Source organism: Zalophus californianus, chromosome 11 (assembly GCF_009762305.2).
Source record: "Zalophus californianus isolate mZalCal1 chromosome 11, mZalCal1.pri.v2, whole genome shotgun sequence".
NCBI classification, from domain to species: domain Eukaryota; kingdom Metazoa; phylum Chordata; class Mammalia; order Carnivora; family Otariidae; genus Zalophus; species Zalophus californianus.
The window spans coordinates 37,619,962-37,641,657 of NC_045605.1; the positions used below are offsets into that span (position 1 = coordinate 37,619,962).

General features: G+C 38.8%; 1 protein-coding gene across 2 annotated transcripts in view; it reads left to right on the forward strand.

The window, feature by feature from the left end:
- SESN3 (sestrin 3) overlaps positions 1-21,696 on the forward strand; it is a 76,178-nt gene that overhangs the window by 44,844 nt on the left and 9,638 nt on the right. For both annotated transcript variants that reach the window (XM_027578599.2, XM_027578598.2), the window contains exons 2-9: positions 1,537-1,602; positions 4,222-4,419; positions 5,917-6,099; positions 10,664-10,900; positions 11,601-11,775; positions 17,668-17,786; positions 18,649-18,839; positions 21,525-21,669. In XM_027578599.2, coding sequence (XP_027434400.1) covers positions 4,312-4,419; positions 5,917-6,099; positions 10,664-10,900; positions 11,601-11,775; positions 17,668-17,786; positions 18,649-18,839; positions 21,525-21,669 — 1,158 coding nt within the window. In that variant the 5' untranslated portion in view covers positions 1,537-1,602; positions 4,222-4,311. The remainder of the gene's footprint in view (positions 1-1,536; positions 1,603-4,221; positions 4,420-5,916; positions 6,100-10,663; positions 10,901-11,600; positions 11,776-17,667; positions 17,787-18,648; positions 18,840-21,524; positions 21,670-21,696) is intronic.

The following is a 21,696-nucleotide window of genomic DNA, read 5'->3' on the forward strand; positions in this document are numbered from 1 at the left end:
CAGTTTTAGAGGGCTTCTTTTTTAGAACTTTAGAATATTACTTTTAATATAGAACATTAAGTGGCCATTTCTCCTCTCTCTGCTCCTGCCTAAGGAGGACTTCAGAGCCTTGAGAGCCTCCCTCTGATTATTCCCGCTTTTCAACATGCCTGCAGAGAAGGAAGTTTTTACCTGATTGGAATGTTTGCAGCTTTATAGATATCACACTTAAAGGGGGTTACCAAGATATTTTTTAATTAAAAAATTTAACAAAAAAATTAAAAACTTCAAAAAACTCTAACACTCAAACATACCATTGGCAATCTCCCAGTTAATATTAAATAGAGTAGCAAGTGGAACAAGATGCATTGCTGCATTCTCCATTTCTTACATTAAGTTAATCTCTACTTCTCCAAGTTTTACATTTTTCTTACTCAAAGCTTCAAAAGTTTATATTAGATATGTTTATTCCTATTTTATTCCGGAAAAAAACCCACAGGTCAGGTCATTGCTTTGGGGAGTTGCATGGAATCCTCTGAATTCAGCCTTTCCTGGAGCTTTCAGATTGAGGTCTGACAGTGCACTAGTATACTATTAGATATGATTTTATTACAGAGATCGACAGTTTCAGTCATGTCATCTATGGGCTAAGAATCTCTGGGGCTATAGAAGATGACTGAGGGAAATGAAATTTTGGAAGCCTACTGTGTATCCAGAACTAGAGTAGGCACTTGCCCCATTATCTTTTTTTTTTTTTTTTTAGTTTTTAGTTTAATTCCAGTTAGTTAACATACAGTGTTATATTAGTTTCAGGCCTACAATATAGTGATTCAACAATTCTGTACATCACCTGGTGCTCATCACAAGTGCCCTCCTTCATCTCCATCCCCTATTTTACCCATCCCTCCACCCACCTCCCCCCTGGTAACCATCAGTTTGTTCTCTACAGTTAAGAGTCTGTTTCTTGATTTGTCTCTCTCTCTCATCTTTTTCCCTTTGCTTGTTTGTTTTGTTTCTTAAATTTCACGTGAGTGAAATCATACGGTGTTTGTCTTCCTTTGAGTGACTTATTTAGCTTAGCATTATACTCTCTAACTCCATCCATGTTGTCGTGAATGGCAAAATTTCATTCTTTTTTATGGCAGAGTAATATCCCATCGTTATATATATACCACATCTTTTTTTTATCCATTTACGAATCGATGGACACTTGGGCAACTTCTATATCTTGGCTATAGTAAATAATGATGCTGTAAACATAGGGGTGCATGTATCCCTTTGAATTAATGCTCTTGTATTCTTTGGGTAAATGCCTAGTTGTGTGATTGCTGGATCATAAGGTAGTTCTGTTTTTAACTTTTTGAGGAACTTTGCCCCATTATCTTATTCACAAATTAGCCCTTATGGATTTTCTGTGATCTGAGACCTGTCCCTTATTTTGATTTTACATAATTCTATTTATGCTGTTTGTTTTAGTACCTCAGCAATAAACTTGCACCAATTTAACTTTTCTTAGAACATCATCGTTAACACATAAAACTTTTCTTTTGAAAACAGGATAAAAGAATCAGAGTATCTCAACCCTTGACAAGAGGACCAAGTGCCTTTATTCCAGAGAAGGAAGTAAGTTTATCTGTCTTAAAATACATTAAGTGTGATACAAAAAAATAACTGAATTGTTATCAAAGAGTATCTCCATTTTTAATATGGAAGTAAGCCTGTGTTTTGCTTTTGTTCCTTATTTATATGTCAGAGAACCACAGAGATATTTCCTTTTGAACTTCACTTAAAAGTTTGTGTACTTAGTAATCTGCCTTCTTGTTTTAGAGTTAGTTATTAGTTATACTGCAAGGTTAGAAAAAAGTAAATTTTACCATATTTGATTTCAAATATAACTTTTCTGAACAAAGCTGCTAACAGTAATAAATGTTTTTTTAAACCAAGTGTAGTATTAACCTAAAGGTTTTAAGTTTTTAAATGGCCTCATGGTGATTATACGTTTCATAAATGTTAAGAAAATATATTTTGAAATGAAAAAATGAGTTTCCCAACTAAACCTATTAAGCAAAACATGCCATTACATCATTAGTTGTTACTCTTTTGTTTGCTTGCTTGTTTTGGTTCTAAGTCTCTTGAACAGAATGTCAATAGAATCTATATAGTCTATACCTTTGGTGAGGGTGGCAAGGCAATATGGTAACTGCAAGAAAAAGGTCATAAAATGTAATGCAAAAGAAATGATAATCAATAGAAGATTTGTGCCCCTTTTGTGGGTATACATCTTTATGAAAGATCACAGCAAATGTGCGGGACTTCCTAGATTTCTAGATGCCTCTCAGACATTTGGGCTAAGAAAAGTTTAAGAACCACTAAACTGAGGAGTTTTTCTCTGCTGGAAGGAGTTTTTCCCTTATTGAATACGATTGTGTATCCTGATTCACTATTTACTGCAAAGACATTTATCTTAAAGCACCAGCATTATTCCTCTGTTGTTCTGAAAGTAGTCGACAAAGGTGTACAGAGCACCTGCTATGTGCGAGGCATTGTCTTAAAAGAAAGGGTGAATAGAATTTGAAGGATACATTCGAGGTCCTTGCCAGAGTCAGTAGTCCTTCATCTTCATTTCGCTTTTTGAGTGACCTTACCATCTGAACGGAAAGGTTGAAGGATTGTTAACCGTAACGGCTCTAGCTGATCTAGGTGGTGACCAGTCATTAGAGAAATGGCCGTGTTTGTGCCCATTTTCCCCTGCAGCACAGGGACCACTCTTGGCCGAGTGATTACCTCGTATACATAAAGACTTCCTGAAACACAGTCTTTTTCACAGTATATATTTGAAGGTAAGCTGGTTTGCAGAAACCACTACTGTTTTCAGGACGTCTTGCATCTGTTAACGTCTTTGGCGCCAGTCCGTTAAACAAAAGAAACTGCTCTGGAGAAAACAAAACAAGACCAACAAATACTCTGTGTTTAATTACATGTGGTTGATCCGGATCTTACTGTTTTTAACATCACTTGGTCCCTGTAGTTGACAAAATGGGGGGAAATGGGCAAATGAAACTGTACTTGGCTTTATAACTAGCTGAAATGAAATTGCTTTTTTATGCCATTGTAATTAACATTTCCTCACAGTTCACACTTTCCAAACATTCTGTTTCCTTTGGGATTACATTTTCCTTGGTCAGTAGTGCCTTTGTGTAATTTTTGCTTATTTTTCAGAAGAGACTGTGAAGGCAGCCTTAAAGAGTAAATAGAGTTTCTAATGGCAGTATGGATCTTTGGGAAGACCATTAGTCTGGACTTTAGAAAAATCTGGATTCTAGATGAGGCTTCTGTGGTTAACTAGGTGCATGAGCTCAAATTTAATTTTGAATCTGGAATAAGAAATGTATTCTTAAGTCTAGAATTCTAATTCGAAAATATCAATAAATAATGAACTGAGCCTAGAAATATTCATCTCCTGTCCATTAATTCCCACAGAGCTGGGTCCTTCTACGAGGTGCTAATAAAGCTCTTAACACCTTCAGAGCCAATTCTTGGTGTGATGCCTAAACTGTCATTGTGTATAAAGCTATGGATAATAATCTATTTTTGAGAAAACTATTTTGATTCCCTGGGATGGAGGATGTCCATTTTAATAACTAACGTTGGTTTTAGTAATTAATACAATAGGCTGAAAATAGGAGTGACAGTATTCGAGTGTCCTTTTTAATTTTTCAATTAACACTTTCCTACAAATTATCGTATTTTCCTTTGTCCCTAAAAAGACTTTCAGAAAGCTTTTCATTTTATGTTGAACGAAAACAAAGCAAAAGATCGGACTGAAAATACTTGTCTTAAGGTAACGTGATTAAGTATCTTCATAGGCTGTTGAGATAAAATTGTAACTCTGGAAATCAAATGCCACCGCTTTGCCGCTCCACGAATTGGCGTAATAATGACCAGGCAAGTGGGTCCTGAAAATTGTGCCTTATGTGCCTGGCACAGCAGATGGAAGCTGCTTTTCTCTCGTTTCAGAGCTGTGTGTTTGACGATTTGACATTTGTTGTTTAATAAATTGTCGTCCCAGAGCCAAGAATGAGTGGCGCCTTCTTTTTATTTCCGTTTCTGGTATGAGCAACGGCACAATTTCAAGGTCTGCTCATATCAAAAGAACATTCGTTTGCTTCAAGAGTGGCATCATGTATGTAAGCAAAAGAACCACTGCTTCTCAATAATCATTGTGTGTTTCTCAATTGCAAGGTTGTCCAAGCAAACACGGTGGATGAGCGTACTAACTTTCTTGTGGAAGAATACTCTACATCCGGTCGGCTGGACAACATCACGCAGGTCATGAGTTTGCACGCTCAGTACCTGGAGTCTTTCCTGCGGAGCCAGTTCTATATGCTGCGCATGGACGGCCCCCTTCCTCTACCACACAGGCACTACATCGCAATAATGGTGCGCCTGCTTGCCGGCTGCCTCAGTTCCCTGACCTCGCCCTCACTCACTCCTCCTGCCTCCAAGTGTGTGTGTGTGTGTGTGTGTGTGTGTGTGTGTGTGTCGAGCTAGGTGTAATTTTCTAGAAATAAGACTTGAAGAAGCCCGTGGACTTTCAGATACCCCGTGTCTTGGATACGTTTTGAATACTTTACACATCTTAAAGGACTCACTGTTTCTCCTTGAATTTTCAGTTTATTCTCTTACAGTTAATGACGCTTGTAGGGTCCAAAGGAATATCCCTAACATCCTACAAGTTTTATTTTGCTCTTGATTCCTTCTCTTTATTACTTACATAAAACAGGTTGGTTGTGACATCCAATTTAGTCATTTTCTCCATGAAGAATATCGCTAATTTGGCCCGATGAGAGGAAAGTTATCAATCAGCACCAATGGAGAAAAATTCTTAAATGAATCATAACGCTGCTAAGTATAGTACTTGATGCAAACTGGATGAACTAGTTAATGTTTTGGTGGGGGTGGGGAGAGAATTATAAATCGGGATGAGAAAGGTGGAGGGGAACAGTGTTACAGTTGGACTATTACTGAAGAAACAGACGAAGGACCTGCTCCAAGTGCCCTGTGCTGGGACAGTTTAGGAGAACAGCTGGGCTCGCAGAGCTAGCCGACAGTGAGCAGGTTCGTTTTTCCTAAGTTTAATTTGATTATCTTGTTTATGCGCTCACTGAAGTTTTAAACAACAACAAGGGCAGCGCTCTGTTTTCTCGACTGACGAACACGATCAAGACTGTAATTCCAGCTTACATTATTGATGACAGTGAGGCCCAAGGCAGCCTTAGAATGATCACACACTAAGAGATAAGCAAGATACGGAAAATAGAATGAGTAAACAATACTATTTTCCTGAGAAGCAGTCCCAGGGCAAGGAGCGGTGAAAAGTCTGTTTTGCACAGATTTCCCAAACTGTCAGTGTCAAAGCTGGTTTTGACTGTGCAGGAAGGAAGGGGTCAGCGAGCTTCAGTCTCATCTCAGTAGGGTGATGTGCCCAGATAAGACTGAAATCACAGTTATCTTAGAAGGGGTAGGAGGAGCACCCAAATTAGCATGCGTTCTGAATGGGTAGAGTACAAGTTAGTGAGATTTTATTGTATTTTAAATAGAACATAGTTCATATCATTTACCATCATGAAATGGACATGTATGTTCTTGACATAACCAGAAAGTGGATTCTAGGTTAATCCGTACCCACTTCTGGCTGAGGAGGTAATTGCCTGCAGGTGACAGTTATTTGCTTATACAAATATCAGCTACATGTATTGATTCAAGAATCTATGGCATATTGTATGATAGAAGTTGGAGGAAGAGGAGGAATCTGGAAGAAAAGAAGTATTGGTTATTGAAATTATTAAACTCCAAATAAATTATTATTGGTTTAGAACTAGTAGAATCCGACCTCTACCACGATTGTTGTCTCAACTGACTCTTCTTGTGTTTTAGGCTGCAGCTAGACATCAGTGTTCCTACCTAATAAACATGCATGTGGATGAATTTTTAAAGACAGGCGGTATTGCTGAGTGGTTGAATGGTTTGGAATATGTACCGCAAAGACTGAAAAATCTTAATGAAATAAACAAGCTGCTAGCACACCGACCCTGGCTGATCACGAAAGAGCACATTCAGGTACTGAGTGCTGTTTGGAAATGAAAAAGAAGTTTACTCATGATTCTAGCCAAGAGTTCATTTTTCTTTTCTTTCTTTCTTTTTTCTTTTGCTTTCTTTCTTTTTCTTTTTTTTTAATTTTTGCTTAAGACTTAATTTTTACTACTTGCGTATTAGAAACTTAAAACATAGGCTATCGGTATATAGAAGAGAAAAATGTAAAAAGTCTGTGGGTTTAATTTAGGTACAAATGAATATTCCTCTTTAGGTAATCGGTAATGAGCTACCCGGGTGCTTTAGTGAGTGGCTCTGAGAAAAGTTGATTTCTGTTTTCAAGCAGGAAGCAGACAAAGAAAATAAACTGCACGATGGGCCACCTGGGTTCTCATGCCCGTGACCTTGAGTAAATTAACTTCTGTGGGTCTCAGTAGTTCCCCCTCTATAAAATGAGGGGCCTACATTAAATGAGTTCCAAGCTCCTTTCTAGTTCTAACATTTCATAATTTTAAGATTTGCAAATTACAGTTTTGCAAATAAAAAGCCATGTGCCAATTGGTGTGAACACTTGAAGGCCTCTGGAAGCTAGAGCTCAGATGAGAAACAGAGTTGCAATTGACTAGAACACTTGCAGGTGGAAAGGAGCTTCCATCAAAGGCACACAGGGTGAGGCCCTTGTACCGTATCCTTGGCTCTGTGCCTGGCACTTGGTCACTGTTCAATACATAGCAGCTGTCATCTAAATTGTTATCGGAGAAGCCTTAGGTATTTAAATTCCCTGCTTCTAATGCGTAGACATGTCCTTGGTTTTGTTGATCCTCTCTATTAGACTACATATTTGTTAGTTATTTGCCCAGTTAAACCAAACTGAGCTTTTGTCAGTCTCTATAACTCTTAGAAATTGAGTATCTGTCTGGGAATATATGAAACGTAATACTGTCCCGAGGTTTATGTTCTGACTTGAATGTTACTTAGATAGAAGAATTGATCATTATTTTTATGTCATATGTTAATTACTCCGTGCCATATACTTTGGTGCATCTAAAAAGGTAGACCCTGCCCTTGAACATGCTTGGAATCTAGGGGAAGAAAGGAGGAGAGGTAATGACAATAAACACAGCACAGTGATGTATGAAGATATGAATAGAAAGAAGGGGATCAGGAAGTTGCTTGAAAGAGGTAACATTTGAGATAGGTCTTGAAGAGTAAGTGGGAATTTTCAAGAAGAGGAGGGTACTCCAGACAAATAATAGAGTGTGAAACGTGTTGGAAAAGTAGCTAACGGCCTCAGGTTACTGACAGTAGGGAAGGTTATGTGAGGTGGGGGTAGGAGATGGGAGGAATGGGGAGCTGGATACTGTATTAAAGAATTTATGTTTGGGCGCCTGGGTGGCTCAGTTGGTTAAGCAACTGCCGTCAGCTCAGGTCATGATCCTGGAGTCCCGGGATCGAGTCCCACATCGGGCTCCCTGCTCGGCGGTGAGTCTGCTTCTCCCTCTGACCCTCTTCCCTCTCGTGCTCTCTATCTCTCATTCTCTCTCTCTCAAATAAATAAATAAAATCTTTAAAAAAAAATTTATGTTTTATCCTCAGAAAGCTATGTTCTTCAGATTTATGTTACATTACTTCAGGGGACGCAGAAGGCAATCCTTCAAAATGTTAGAAAATTATGTGTGTGTGTGTGTGTGCGCGCGTATGTGTGTGTGCATACACATGCACATGTATTTTTACCTTAATAAGTTTCTCTATTTGTATATTTTACAGTATTAGTATTACAGTACATGTGTACGGCTTATCTATATAAGATGTATTTTATAAGTATTTATTAATTTATAAATAAATGTACATACTATCAAGGGTTGGAGCCCCCAGCTGTTATTGTCAGAAGTATATGTGATCATGGGGCGCCTGGGTGGCTCAATCAGTTAAGCATCCGACTCTTGATTTTTGTCTCAGGTCATGATCTCAGGGTCCTGGGATCAAGCCCTGCGTTGGGCTACGCACTTAGTGCAGAGTCTGCTTGGGATTCTCTCTCTCCCTCTGTCTCTCCCCCTGCTTGTGCCCCCCCCAAATAAAATCTTAAGAAAGAAGTAGTATATCTGATCAAAAGATTTCAGAGATCACTATGATAAAGAATTAAGAATCATCAAAGGTTTTTGAGCTGAGTTGTAAATATGAATGTGTGTGGTGATGCAGAAGATAAATCACAAATGGTAGTCTAGAAACAGGAGAGCCAGTCATAAAGCAATTGCAGTAGTCCATTTGAGAGGTGATTTTTTTTTTTTTTTAAAGCCAGAGGAGAGATCAGACTGTATGTACGCATTCTGCACGGGAAGAGGCAGGACTTGGTGACTAGTAGAATGTGAGGTTGGAAGAGAGGGTAGGGACAGGAGAGTAAGTAAGGTTTCTACCTTCCTGACTGGCAAAAGGCAATGCCATGAGCAGGACAGCATACACTGGCCTGCAAACAGACGACTGTGACATCTAGATAGTGATGTTCAATTACTGAAGGAAATACAGGTCTGTAACTCAAGATAAAGGATAGATTAGAAATAAAAGTAGGGGGCGCCTGGGTGGCTCAGTCGTTAAGCGTCTGCCTTCAGCTCAGGTCATGATCCCAGGGTCCTGGGATTGAGCCCCGTGTCGGGGCTCCCTGCTCAGCAGGAAGCCTGCTTCTCCCTCTCCCACTCCCTCTGCTTGTGTTCCCTCTCTCGCTGTGTCTCTCTCTGTCAAATAAATTAAAATCTTAAATAAATAAATAAATAAATAAATAAAATCTTAAAAAAAAAAAGAAATAAAATCAGATAGCTATTGACAGTAAGCAGAGGTCAAGTTGGAGGAATGAATGCTCCATCCAGGGAGGTATTGCACAAGGAAAGAAGATCATGGGTCGAATAGAGCAAGCCAACATTTTAAAGGCAAGCAGAAAAAGGGGGCTATGAGGAAGATGGGGAAACGTGCATCTCAGGGGAGAAAGGATGCAAAAAAAATGAGTGGAATTGCTGAAGTCAAGGGAGGTTAATTTCAAGAAGGGAGGAAGTAAGGAAAACATAAATCCTACAGAGATCAAATAGGATAAGTACTAAAAAGAAATAGTTAGATTTGGTCTTTTGGAGGTCATATGTGACCTTAGTGAAAGTTGCTTTCAGGAGCTTGCTTAAAAAAGAAAACAAATTATAATGAATTAAAAAAAAAACAGAAATGAGTGTGAGATGAGAAATTTGAGATGATGAGTGCTGGATGTCTATCCTTTCAGGTTTAATACTCTTGGAAAGACTGACAAAGGCATTGTAAATTCTACCCGTTGTTTTGGAAGGCTCTTTGGCAGTATTATCAAAAGTATTTAAAATATGATTGCCCTAAAAATGCTGTTAGGAATTATTCAGAGCTATAGCTTGATGATGCTATTTATAATAGCAAATAACAACAACAAAAAAAACCCAACAAACTTTAGAAGCAATTTGAATATCTAACAGTAAAGGAACAGAGAAGTAGCTCTGTACATCCATTGCTATGCAGTATACAGCCCATGCTCAATTTAAGACAGCGTGAGCCTCATGAGAAATGAATATGTCAAAATGTCAGGTTTGAAAGGCAGAGAAAATTAGATGTATTACTCTGATTATATAATTATGCTTATAAAAATAAAATATGTGAAAGTTATATGAGGGTGGTAGAATATGATTAATTTTTCCTTTCCTTTTTCCTGAGCTTTTGGTAATATATTAAATTTCCTGTGTGTGTGCGTGCGTGCGTGTGTGTGTGTGTGTGTGTGTGTGTGTGTCTGTGTGGTTAATGGAGAGGAAAGCAAAACAGGTGTCTGGTGGGGGTTTGGCTGTGATGTGAGCAGAATTAAAAGCGTGGATTTGTGGGGAACAGCAGGACATACACGCACGTGTACACCAAGCAAGGTAGAACACTGATGGGAAAGACTCTCTGATGGACTGATAGATGGGATTGGCTCTTGGAGAAAGTGAGGATGGAGACATCACAGTTTTCAATGACTTCACTTGTGGTTCCATCCTTCAGCTGGAGGATCAAGTGAAATAGCATATGAAAAAGTGCTTTGAAACTTTTGAAGTTCCTATTCAAAAGCAAGGTAGTATTCTGGAATTCGTACCATCTGCTATCGGCTCTTTCTCCATCAGGAAAGGCACCTAAAAGTTGACTTACTGACTTGGATTTTTATGTGACTTTGAAGGTAAAGTCTTTACCTAAAAACCTTAAAGTGAATGGCTTTGCTAGAGGATCTTTAAAGTCCCTTCTAGCTTTAGTGTTCTTGGAGTCTCTGAAATATCTTATTAAAACAACATAATATGTAAAAGCGCTTTGGAAGCAGAAGATCCATGGTACATATAAGGGATTTAGAAGGATCTACAACATAATTATATTGTTAGGTTTGCCGGTTGAATGTAATATTGTTTGACCAAGGCCATATCTTTATTATATGAAACATTTTTAAAAGGGAGTTTTAAGTTTGATTCCTATAAATGGACCTAAAAGTTTGGTGGATTTTCCATGCTTTCTAAAATTGCTTTGTAGCATTCTGTGATTTTCATTCTTACTCTGATTCACTTTCTCATTTCAGAAACTTGTCAAAACTGGAGAAAATAATTGGTCTCTGCCTGAACTGGTACATGCTGTGGTCCTACTGGCACATTATCATGCTTTGGCAAGCTTTGTTTTTGGTAGTGGCATCAATCCAGAGAGAGATCCAGAAATCTCCAATGGGTTCAGGCTAATATCAGTCAACAATTTCTGTGTGTGTGATCTCGCTAATGATAACAGCATAGAGAATGCGTCCCTTACAGGCAACAACTTCGGGGTTAGTGTTCTGAACTTTGTTTTTCTTTACTATTTTGCCTGAAAAATATCTAGAAAGAATTTGTCTGACTAAACAGGACATTGTATACTTGAAATATTTCTACACAACTTTTCCTACTGTAAAAACTTAACTTGTACATGCAGTTCTGAATTGTCTTAAGGAGGCTTTCAAAGCAAATAGATAAGGGCACCTGGGTGGCTTAGTCAGTTAAGCATCTGCCTTCGGCTCAGGTCATGATCCCAGGGTCCTGGGATGGAGCCCCGTGTCAGGCTCCCTGCTCAGCAGGGAGTCTGCTTCTCCCTCTGCCCCTGCTCATGCTCTCTCTCTGTCTTTTTCAAATAAATAAGTAAATAAAATCTTTGAAAAAAATAATAAAGCAAATAGATATTATTACAAAGCATAAAGCTGCCTCATTTTAAAAAATAAACTAATTTAATATATACATAATGCTAGAATTCTAGATTAAATATATCTACACTTCTAAATTTTCTAGATTTATAACTGCCGCAAAAACATCGTACTCCTGAAAAGGTTTGAATGTGTCATTTGATTTTCTTTGGAGTTAATGGAAAACCCACTCAGGAACTTAAGAACTGTGCCCACGCCACTGTACATAATAAGGTGGCATTGGGAGACGGGGACATTTACTAGAATAATTCTTAATATTACTAACACCCAACATTATCTTACCTGGCTTCAGATTGTCGATTCTCTAAGTGAGCTGGAGGCCTTAATGGACAGAATGAAGAGGCTTCGAGAAGAGAGGGAAGATGAAGAGGCATCTCAGGAAGAAATGACCACTCGTTTTGAGAAGGAGAAGAAAGAAAGTCTTTTCGTGGTCTCTGGAGACACTTTTCATTCATTTCCTCATTCAGGTGAGCTCCCCCCAACCCACCCCGTACTGTCTTTGCCTTTGAGTTGTTGCATCCCTGATAGACCACGTTCCGTATTTTCCACACGGATCTGTAAAACCGACTCTACTATCAAGTTCCTTTTATTTCCTCCTCCTCCAGCTTCCCCTGATGCTGTTGCCACCCCCCTTCTGTTGGTGCATCTTTGAATACACTCCAGGTCCAGTTGAGAGGGACTTCCCGCCTTGTAGTCCACACTTATCTGGGATAAAATGAGATTCGAAGCCAGAGCAGTTGCCTACAAAGTTAGATAGAGATACCTAATTCGTTCTACTTTTGTGATGTTTTAAAGCGATCAGTGAAATCCTGTTTCAATAGATTAAAAAAAAAAAAACACATCTCTGCCTTTCTTGTGTGTGGGGAGTATGTGGGAGGATTGTTCTCGAACTGCTACTTTTCCAGATTAGTTCTAAAATTACATTGTACTTGCATTTGCATTTCTTTGGAGACATCTTTGGAATTTTATAAAAATGCATTATTTAGGTCATTTTCTTATATCGGATTTGGAGGAATTCATTCTGTATTAAAAGCTAGACATCTTTGCTCTGGTCTTAAAAATACACTTCCTCCCCCCTCCCCCCCCCCCCCCGCCCAGTACTCAAAGAGACTTTGAATTAGGCAACTTTTTAGTTATGACTAAAAAAGATATTGAACACCACATAGTAAATGTTATTAAAATAGCCTTGGGGCGCCTGGGTGGTGCAGTCGGTTGAGTGCCTGACTCTTGGTTTCGGCTCAGCTCACGATCTCAGGGTCATAAGATCGAGCCCCAAGTCGGGCTCTGAGCTCAATGGGGAGTCTGCTTGAGATTCTCTGCCTCCCTCTCCCTGTGTCCCTCCCTCCACTCTCTTTCTCTCTTCTCTCTCTCTAAAATAAAATAAATCTTTTTAAAAAAATAGCATTGACTCAGTAGAAAGCTGAAACCCTCCAAAGTCACCAATCTACATAACATTTTAAAAATAGAGTTCCATTGGTTTAAGAAATGTCTCATCTTAAGGCCAGTCAATCTCATAACTTCTGAGGGTAACTGATTGGGCCATAACTTGTTTGTTAATGTTAAACATAGCATTGACCAGTAGTTCTCAGAAGTTTCGCCAGGAAGAAGAAAAACCCCTTTTATCATCTCCCCTGTGGTCTCTTTATGAAAGATTTTATCCACCACATTGACTATATTAAGTTCTAGTTTCTCGGAGCTTCTAAGCAGCAGGAAATCCCAAATAAAGAAACTCGGTGTTTTAGTTATTGGCTTAATATCCATTCTACAAACATTTATTGAGTACCCTCTATAGTCTCAGCACTGTAGTAGGTACTGAGGTTTTCAGGCTAAATAAGGCACGATTCCTGCCCTCTGGAAGCTCCCCTTGCTGGAGGGAGAGAAAGAATTTCAGTTCATAGCAGAGTATGAACAGTATATGAGCCTAGAAGAGGGCCCTGAATCCAGTCTCGGTGGGGGGGAAGAGTGTGCACAAAAGGGGTCCCCGAGGAAGACTTCCTCCAGCCACTGGGCTCTAAGTCTTCAAGACTCGAGTGCAAGGGAGTCAGGCAGTGGCTGGAGGACAGGGGAGTTGGTGGTAAACAATCAGCAGAGCCAAGGCACCCTGCTAAGGAAACAGGATGCTGGGCACAGGAACAAGTGGGCATAAATCATGAGGCAGGTAATGTCATCACATAAGCTGGTTAGGTAAACAGAGGCCTTATCATGATGACCTTTCTAGCTTTAAGGAGCATGCAACCTGCCATATTTTGGACATTTTGAACTAAGAGGTCTGTTAAACCTCCAGTCTGGAGATGTCTAGTACACTGCTTCTTAAACTTTGATTGCGTGTGAGTCACTGGGGAATCTTGCCGAAATGCGGATTCTGATTCAGTCATCTGGTCTAGGACCTGAGAGGCCACATGGCTATCATTCTTCCAAGTGATGGCAGGGCCACCAGTCTGCAAACCCCACCCTGCAGTAGTGAGGGCCTTGGCAGATGGTCTGAAGGTCAGGAGAGGCTTTTAAACTCCAGATGAAATTTTGGAAATTATCGCCATATGATTGGGAGTTAAAATGGGAAGAGTTGTTTATAAAGACCATCCAGAGGGAACCCATGGGACAAAGGAAAATCACAAGCCTAGGGTGAGCCTTCAAGGTCAACCAAGATTGTAAAATGTAAACATTTTTATTAAGGTTAGTAATATCTATTTGCTTTCAGACATTCATTTTTAAGAACTTCTCGAACATTACTAGAGCTTGAAGGATATGTTTTATTTCTCTTAGTTGTTTTTTAATGTTGAAAATTTATTTTTTTTAATCAAATCTCTTCTGAGAGCTTCTTTTGTTTTGTTTTGTTTTGCTTTTTTTATTAAGTAGACTCCACACCTAGCGTGGAGCCCAACGTGGGGCTTAAACTCACGACCCCAAGATCAAGACCTGAGCTGAGATCAAGAGTTGGACTCTTAACTGACTGAGCCACCCAGGCACCCCTTGAAAATATATTTTGGATCCCAGCCTCTACTTTCTTGGATCCTTGAGCAGGGACTCCTGCCTTATACAGTAGTGAATTTTGACTAGCAAGTCTTAGATCCTCGCCAAAAATTATGTTCTAATTTTGACAGAAGAGGCTGTATCATTTGTAAATCAGTCAAGGAAATAAATCATTTCGTTGTTTACTCTTAACCATTCCCAGTACTACATTTGCTGGTCACACAAAGGTAACAGAAAAATGACTCGGTAGAGTGGCTGAGTCCTTTTTATAATCTTACCACGTTTTAAAATGGAAATAGAAATGTATTTTTTTCTATAGTGAATTTCTTGGTTTGACCCGTGTGATAAAGCATTCCAGATTGCATGTGGAGACTCTAAGAATAGCTTTTCAAACCTTTTGAAGAAAATAAACGTTTAAAATGTTCTACAGAGGTAGTATTCTATAGCTTGGTAACAGAGTTAACCAACTCTTATTCTTTTTGTTTTTCAAGTTAGAAAGCTGTTCCATTACTGTAGTAGAGTGTTTTCTGTATTACGTTTGGGGCAGAGAATGCAGCCAGTATGCAAACTACTATTTCCTTTGAGCCCAGACTTTGAAATATTTGTTTAGATAGAATTAAAATTGGAGTTTTAGATTTGTTGATCAGAGTACTGGTTTTAACTTCTTAAAATAAATTTGAAAAAAAAAAGTATTTGTAGTTTGAGAGACCTTTGTACATTTCTTTCTGTGGACAAAATGGTCTAGAAAACAGGTCTTGATTGACTCCTAATTTTAAAATGAATAAATGGATATTATCTGTAGGATAAATTTTATCTTGTTTGATTCCAGTTATCATTGTTTATTTTAAAATGTTTCAAAGTCGTATGACAACTAGAAAATGTTTGTGGACAAATCAGAAACTAACATCAACATCAAATGAACCAGCTGTGTAATAGTCAACTTCAGAATCAGTATTTGCCCAGTGAAACCAACTGCTTGTGCAGTGTGGGTGGAGAGATCACATCAGGGGAGAAACTGTTGTGCAGACTTTAGTTCTCATTCACTGTTCTTGGTTTGATTTTACTTCGCAGCCCACAAAACTCCTAGTTTTCCTAGCAGCCTCAGCGATCGCTAATTACATTTTCAATTTTTTTGCTTCATTTCTATTGATGAGTATGTGATGGACTGAATTAAGGAAAGCATAACCTCGTTGATAAATACGGAGAGACAAAGCATTGAAAACACCGTTTTCAAAGTGTTTCCATTTACCCAAACAGAGTTCTGCAGCCTGATGAGACAACGCAGGGGTCATGGGTTGGGCTAGGGATAAGCCCAAGATTTCGATTTAGAAAACTGGAAGTCACTTACAAGCTTCAGATCAAATTAAGTAGTTCAGTGTTTACAAGTTTCCCACACCATCCTAAACTAATTCGCATTGTAGTTCTTACTGACAGTGCTTTTAGTAGTTTACAGTTTACTAATTTCTTAAGAAGGTATTTATTTTGCATTAATCAAACAAAAAATAGATATTAAGCACATAGCATAGTACCTGGTATATATTAAGTACTCAACAGGGACACCAGGGTGGCTCATTCGGTTAAGCGTCTGCCTTTGGCTCAGGTCATGATCCCAGCCAGGGTCCTGGGATGGAGCCCTGCATCAGGTGCTTTGCTCAGCGGGGAGGCTGTTTCTCCCTCTCCTGTGTGCTGCTCCCCCTGCTTGTGTGCTCTCTCCCTCTCTGACAAAAAAAAAAAAAGTACTCAACAAATGTCAGTCTCTTCGCATTATGGGTAGTAAAGAAGTTAGGTAAGAATTTTAATATTTCCAAAGTTGGGTAGCCTGGGTACTTGATCTTTCCTGCCATTATCGAGCACCCTGTTAGGCCATGGCAGTGACCTAAGGAAAGGTTAAACCTTGTGAGAAAGAATAATTATTGCTAGGATTTTCATGAAATAGCAAAGATTAAGGATAATGCAGACACTACTAATTTACTACATCTTTTGGATGAATTACTAGAATTGTACCTGTTCTTTTAAGCCTCTCAAGACTGTCCAGTTAAGAATTATAGTTTTTATGCCACCAAATTGTTTAAGTGGGGCTCCTGGGTGGCTCAGTGGGTTAAGTGTCTGCCTTCGGCTCAGGTCATGATCTCAGGGTCCTGGGATCGAACTCCAAGTCAGGCTTCCCTGCTCAGTGAGGTGTCTGCTTCTTTCTCTCCCTATGCCCCTCACCCCCACTCATGCTCTCTTTCTCTCTCTCTCTCTCTCTCTCTCAAATAAATAAATAAAATGTTAAAAATTGTTCTAAAAACTAGTACTTGTTTATTAATTATTAAGTATGGCATTTATTTGATATTGATTAAAATACTTAATAAAATATTGCTCTTTGCATGGAAGGAGCTTTTTTTTTTATTATTTTGGAAACAGTATGTTCATTTCCTAGAGTAGGACGTAGTAAATAAAGGTTGTTCATTCCCTTTCAGTGGTTGAAATGAGAAAAAGGTAATTATAAAGACAGACTGCCCTAAAAAAAAAAAGTGAGTTAGAATTTTCTTTAAATGACATTAACATGCATTGGGCATTTGAAATTTTTCAGTGGTAAATTTTTAATATTATCAAGTATGCAGAAGTCAGCTGTCTTAAAAGATGGTTGTAGTCTTCCTATCTTCCTGAATGCCACTTTTATAATATTCTGATCACAATCTCATCAACACATTGTTTTACTTCGTACGTTGTATGCCTTTTTATTTCCATGTGCATAGAAAAGCGCACATACATTAGGCATAAAACTCAATTAATTTTCTCAAACTGACCCTTCCTGTTTAGCGCCCAAGTCAACTCAGAATAATGGCGGTACCCAGAAGGCCACTCTCCTTCCTGTCCCAATTCCCTTCCCAGGCCGTCTCCCTAAATGCCTCTTTGTGAGCTAAAAATGGATGAGATTGCACTGATTTTCAGCATGGACACATCCAGATGAAGCACCATTGAATTTTAACGAAATCTATCTTAACATTAAATTCCACTCAGGTGGTCTTTCACCTTCATCTCGTCTCTTTCCCCACATCCCACTTCATGGCGCAAGAGTTCAAAAAATGTTTAAGCTCTATACTCAAAGCCCTGTGCTATATTCCTCTTCTGAATTAAGTAAAGCTAGTGTATTGATTCTTTGCTGCTACTGCTTAGATATTTCAGTGTAGTCATGTTTTTGCCTAGACAAGTACAGTTAAATGTTAAGATTGCCAGTATTTAGTAATGCAATTGAATTGAAATTAAATTCAAAACTTAAGCCAGGAAGTCAATATTGTCACTTCAGAAATCCATGGAAAAGCTAAAACGTGGAGGGAAATGGAGCAGTTTCATTGTTCTATGCACAGTTTCCTTTATTCTAGATTGTTCATTACTGTCCTTAGATTTTGAAGATGACATGATTATAACATCTGATGTCTCCCGATATATTGAAGACCCTGGTTTTGGGTATGAGGACTTTGCCAGACGAGGAGAAGAACATTTGCCAACATTCCGAGCTCAGGTATGTAAGATGCCTTTAATTCATAGAAACTAGAGAAGAAATACTGTCATTTTAACTGTGAAATGTTGAGATGTAAATACATTGACTTCTAAAGAAATTAATGGTCATTTTGATAGAGTCTGTAGATCTTTCTATGTAACCTAGTTTTTGGCCTAGTCTAATTTGATCTTCCAGTAGATGAATTATTATTTCAATGCTTCCCCCTCTACGAAGGCAAAAGGAAATGGTCTTATTCAGTTACTTGCATTATTACATGGTAATTGTACAGTGCTCATACCATTTTTTTTTTCTGAGAGGAGCAGGGAGGAAATTAAGTGATAAAGTTACATTTACAATAAAATGGCATTTTGTAATAAGATCATATACCAGTAGTTATGGGCTTAAGGGCTACCCCACCAACCCCTAGAAAACAGAGCCACAGTAGTGATGTGGCTCCTAAAGAGAGTGGAAGTTTGAATTAAGACAGACTTCTTTGAATTAAGACAGAATCAGTTCTTTTGGGAGAACTGATCTTCTAATTGTCACTGAGTAGGTTTGGTCACTGAGTAGGTTTGGTCACATAGGAATATTCTCAGATTTTCTGGGGTTCTTCCAGATAAGGGTGTAGCTAACTAGCATAGTACCTGACCACAGGAGGTGGCCAGAGTTCATCACCAACATGTCAAACCATGGACTCCACTGAGGAGACTACATGGCACTTTGATCCATGAACCGATGTGAAGGGTTCTTAGTAAAGCTGTCACCTTAGAATTATATTTGACATATCTTCACTTACTTGCTTCAGTGGTTATATTTACTACAAACATGGAATTTAAATGGGAGACTGCCCATTTTGTAACTGGATACAATTTCTTCTTTTTAGGACTATACCTGGGAAAATCATGGGTTCTCCCTGGTGAACAGACTTTATTCTGACATTGGACATCTTCTTGATGAGAAGTTCCGCATGGTCTACAATCTCACCTATAACACTATGGCCACCCATGAGGATGTTGACACAACTACGCTGCGCAGAGCTTTATTTAACTATGTTCACTGTATGTTTGGAATCAGGTATGTTCATTGTCAAGACAGTTTTAAATGTTTCTAAATGAAAATTCTGGCATGAGTCTTGCTCCTGTCCTGTTTAGTGCTATATAGTACTGGGGAGAAAGTGTTACATGTGGACTTCTGATTTTGAAAAAATGACTTCCATTTTATAGAAAAACATTTTTCCTTGTTTAACTGTTGGGAATCTTAGCATGCACCTATAAATACAGTAATGAGAATTTACTAAGGAGGGGGGAAAATCAGTAATCATTGGGGGGTACAATAGAATCAGACTCAATTTAAGAATCCTTCCTGGAAGAATTAGGCAGTTAAAAAATGTTTATTGTGCCCCTTTAGCTCACTGTGATAAATGCTGGTTTGTTTGTTTATTTTTAAAGGAATGGTAATTAGGGTATAAATAAAACTAGGATAGATTGTGTCCTCATAAAGCTCACATAAGAACACTAAAATGAAACTATCAGTCAATATAAATTAATGGCCTCTAAATTTAGAAAATTGGCATTGAGAGGACAGTGAGTAAATGAGTGAATGAGATTGAATGGTCTAATCAGGAAAGCTTTTTTGGGAGAATGTGCCTTTTTGAGCTGGGTTTTGAAGGCGTTTATGGAGATAAATTTGCAGAAAGAAAAAATTCCCAGTTATGAATACGTTCAATTTGACTCTACTATATCGTTTCTAATGTATCAGAAAGCCTTTGTGGAATGGAATTAGAATTCAATTTGCTAAGCAAAGTATTTTCTATAATTTTAATGTAAAAAAATTTTCCTGAAACTAATAGTCCAGCATTCTACCTAGAAGACACTGTTATGATGGTAAATAGTTAGCTATGCTATTTGCTCATTTACCATTCCAGATAATAAGTTAACACAGAATCATCACATTTTAAGACACGTAAGCCGTAACTACCTAATTTAAGAAAAATAAATACTAGCAATTTAATTCAATTGTGATAAATTATGTTCAAGACAATACATGACAAATGTTATGGTGTGTATCTGTTGGATGCTACCAAATAAAGCTCATATAAGATCTTTGAATACTTATTTTTAACTAAGTATATGTTTGAGTTAAAAATTAACTGAAAATATAGAAGAGAAATCCCACAAGCTCCCACTACTGCATTTACCCTCCTGTCTGTCTCTGTGCCCATTGACTCTGCTCTCTCTTCTCTCTTGTGATGGATGAACTGTTTATAGCCCTCTGGGCACAAACTCCCATTTCCTCTCATTTAAAGATCCCTATTCTAGGTAAAGAAGATGTGGTAGATAGATAGATAGTATACTGTATATGTGTATGTACATACTGTATATATGTGTATGTATGTATGTATGTGTGTGTATATACACACACACAGTGGAATATTACTCAGCCACAAAGAAGAATGAGATCTTGCTATTTGTGACAAGATGGACAAACCTAGAGGGTATAATGCTAAGTGAAGTAAGCCAGAGAACGACAAGAACGGTATAACTTCACCTATGGGTAGAATCTAAAAAGCAAAACCAAGAAACAGAAACAGACTGATACAGAGAACAAACTGGTGGCTGTCGGGGGAGGGGAAAGAGAGGGCAAAATAGGTGGAGATCAAGAGGTAAAAGTTCCATTTATAAAATAAGTAAGTCATGATGATACAATGTTTCAGCCCAGGGACTCTAGTCAGTAAGACTGTAGTAACTTTGTATGGTGACAGATGGTAACTACATTTGTGGGGAGCATTTTGTGAAGGATATTAATGTTGAATCACTGTGTCCTGCACCTATAACTAATATCATATTCTATGCCAACTATAATTAAAAACAACCTCCTTCTGGGGGCGCCTGGGTGGCTCAGTTGGTTAAGCGTCCAACTCTTGATCTCAGCTCTGGTCTCCACCTCAGGGTCGTGAGTTCAAGCCCCTACTTAAAAAAAAATAAATTCTTCCTTTGTCTCTCCTGCAAAATCAACTTTACCCTCTTCACTGGATCTTTCCCATTAGTATATACACAATGCTGTGACTTCTCTCATCTTTAGAAAAAAATCCTCTCTTCATCCTTCTTTTCCTTCTGGCCGTTGCCTCATCCTCCCGCCCTCCCACGCACAGCCCATCTCTTTGATGAAGTGTTGTCTATTTGCTGTCACCATTTTATCCCCCATTCCCTCTTGGACGCACTATGGCACCACACCAACAAAAGCAGTCTCGGCGAGGTTGCCTGTGACCCCCGCACGACTGCTTCCGGGGCTCTGGGGTCAGTTCCTGTCGTACGTGATACGTCAGCAGCCTGCTCCCTCTGCACGCCCCCCCACCCATGACTCACGCCGCAGGGCTCTCCGCTGGTGCCTTCTCCTCAGATGGCAGCCTCGCTCCCTCCCTAAAACCACAGCTTCTCTTCTCACAGCTCGTTTCCCTTTCCCTCCACAGCAGTGAACACCCCCAACATATCACATGCTTGTCTATTTTTTTTCCTTCCTTCTCCAGAAGGGCTGAAAATCCCCGCGACCGGGGATTTTTGTTTACTCTGTTCATCCGTGTATCACCACTGCCTAGAAAGCTACATGAAAAGGACACGGCACCTAATAGGCACTCAGTAAATATTTGTGACAACAATTAGTTAATGAGTTTTTGGTATTGAATTGCTAGACAATCACCGTCTCTTGATACCAACTTAGAAATCAGAAATTTTGATTTTGTCATTTGTCTTTGGCTCATAGGTATGATGACTATGATTACGGAGAAGTTAATCAATTACTTGAACGAAGCCTGAAGGTTTACATTAAGACAGTGACCTGCTATCCGGAGAGAACCACCAAGCGCATGTACGATAGTTACTGGCGTCAGTTCAAGCACTCAGAAAAGGTGTGTTTCGTGACTCAACGTTATAGA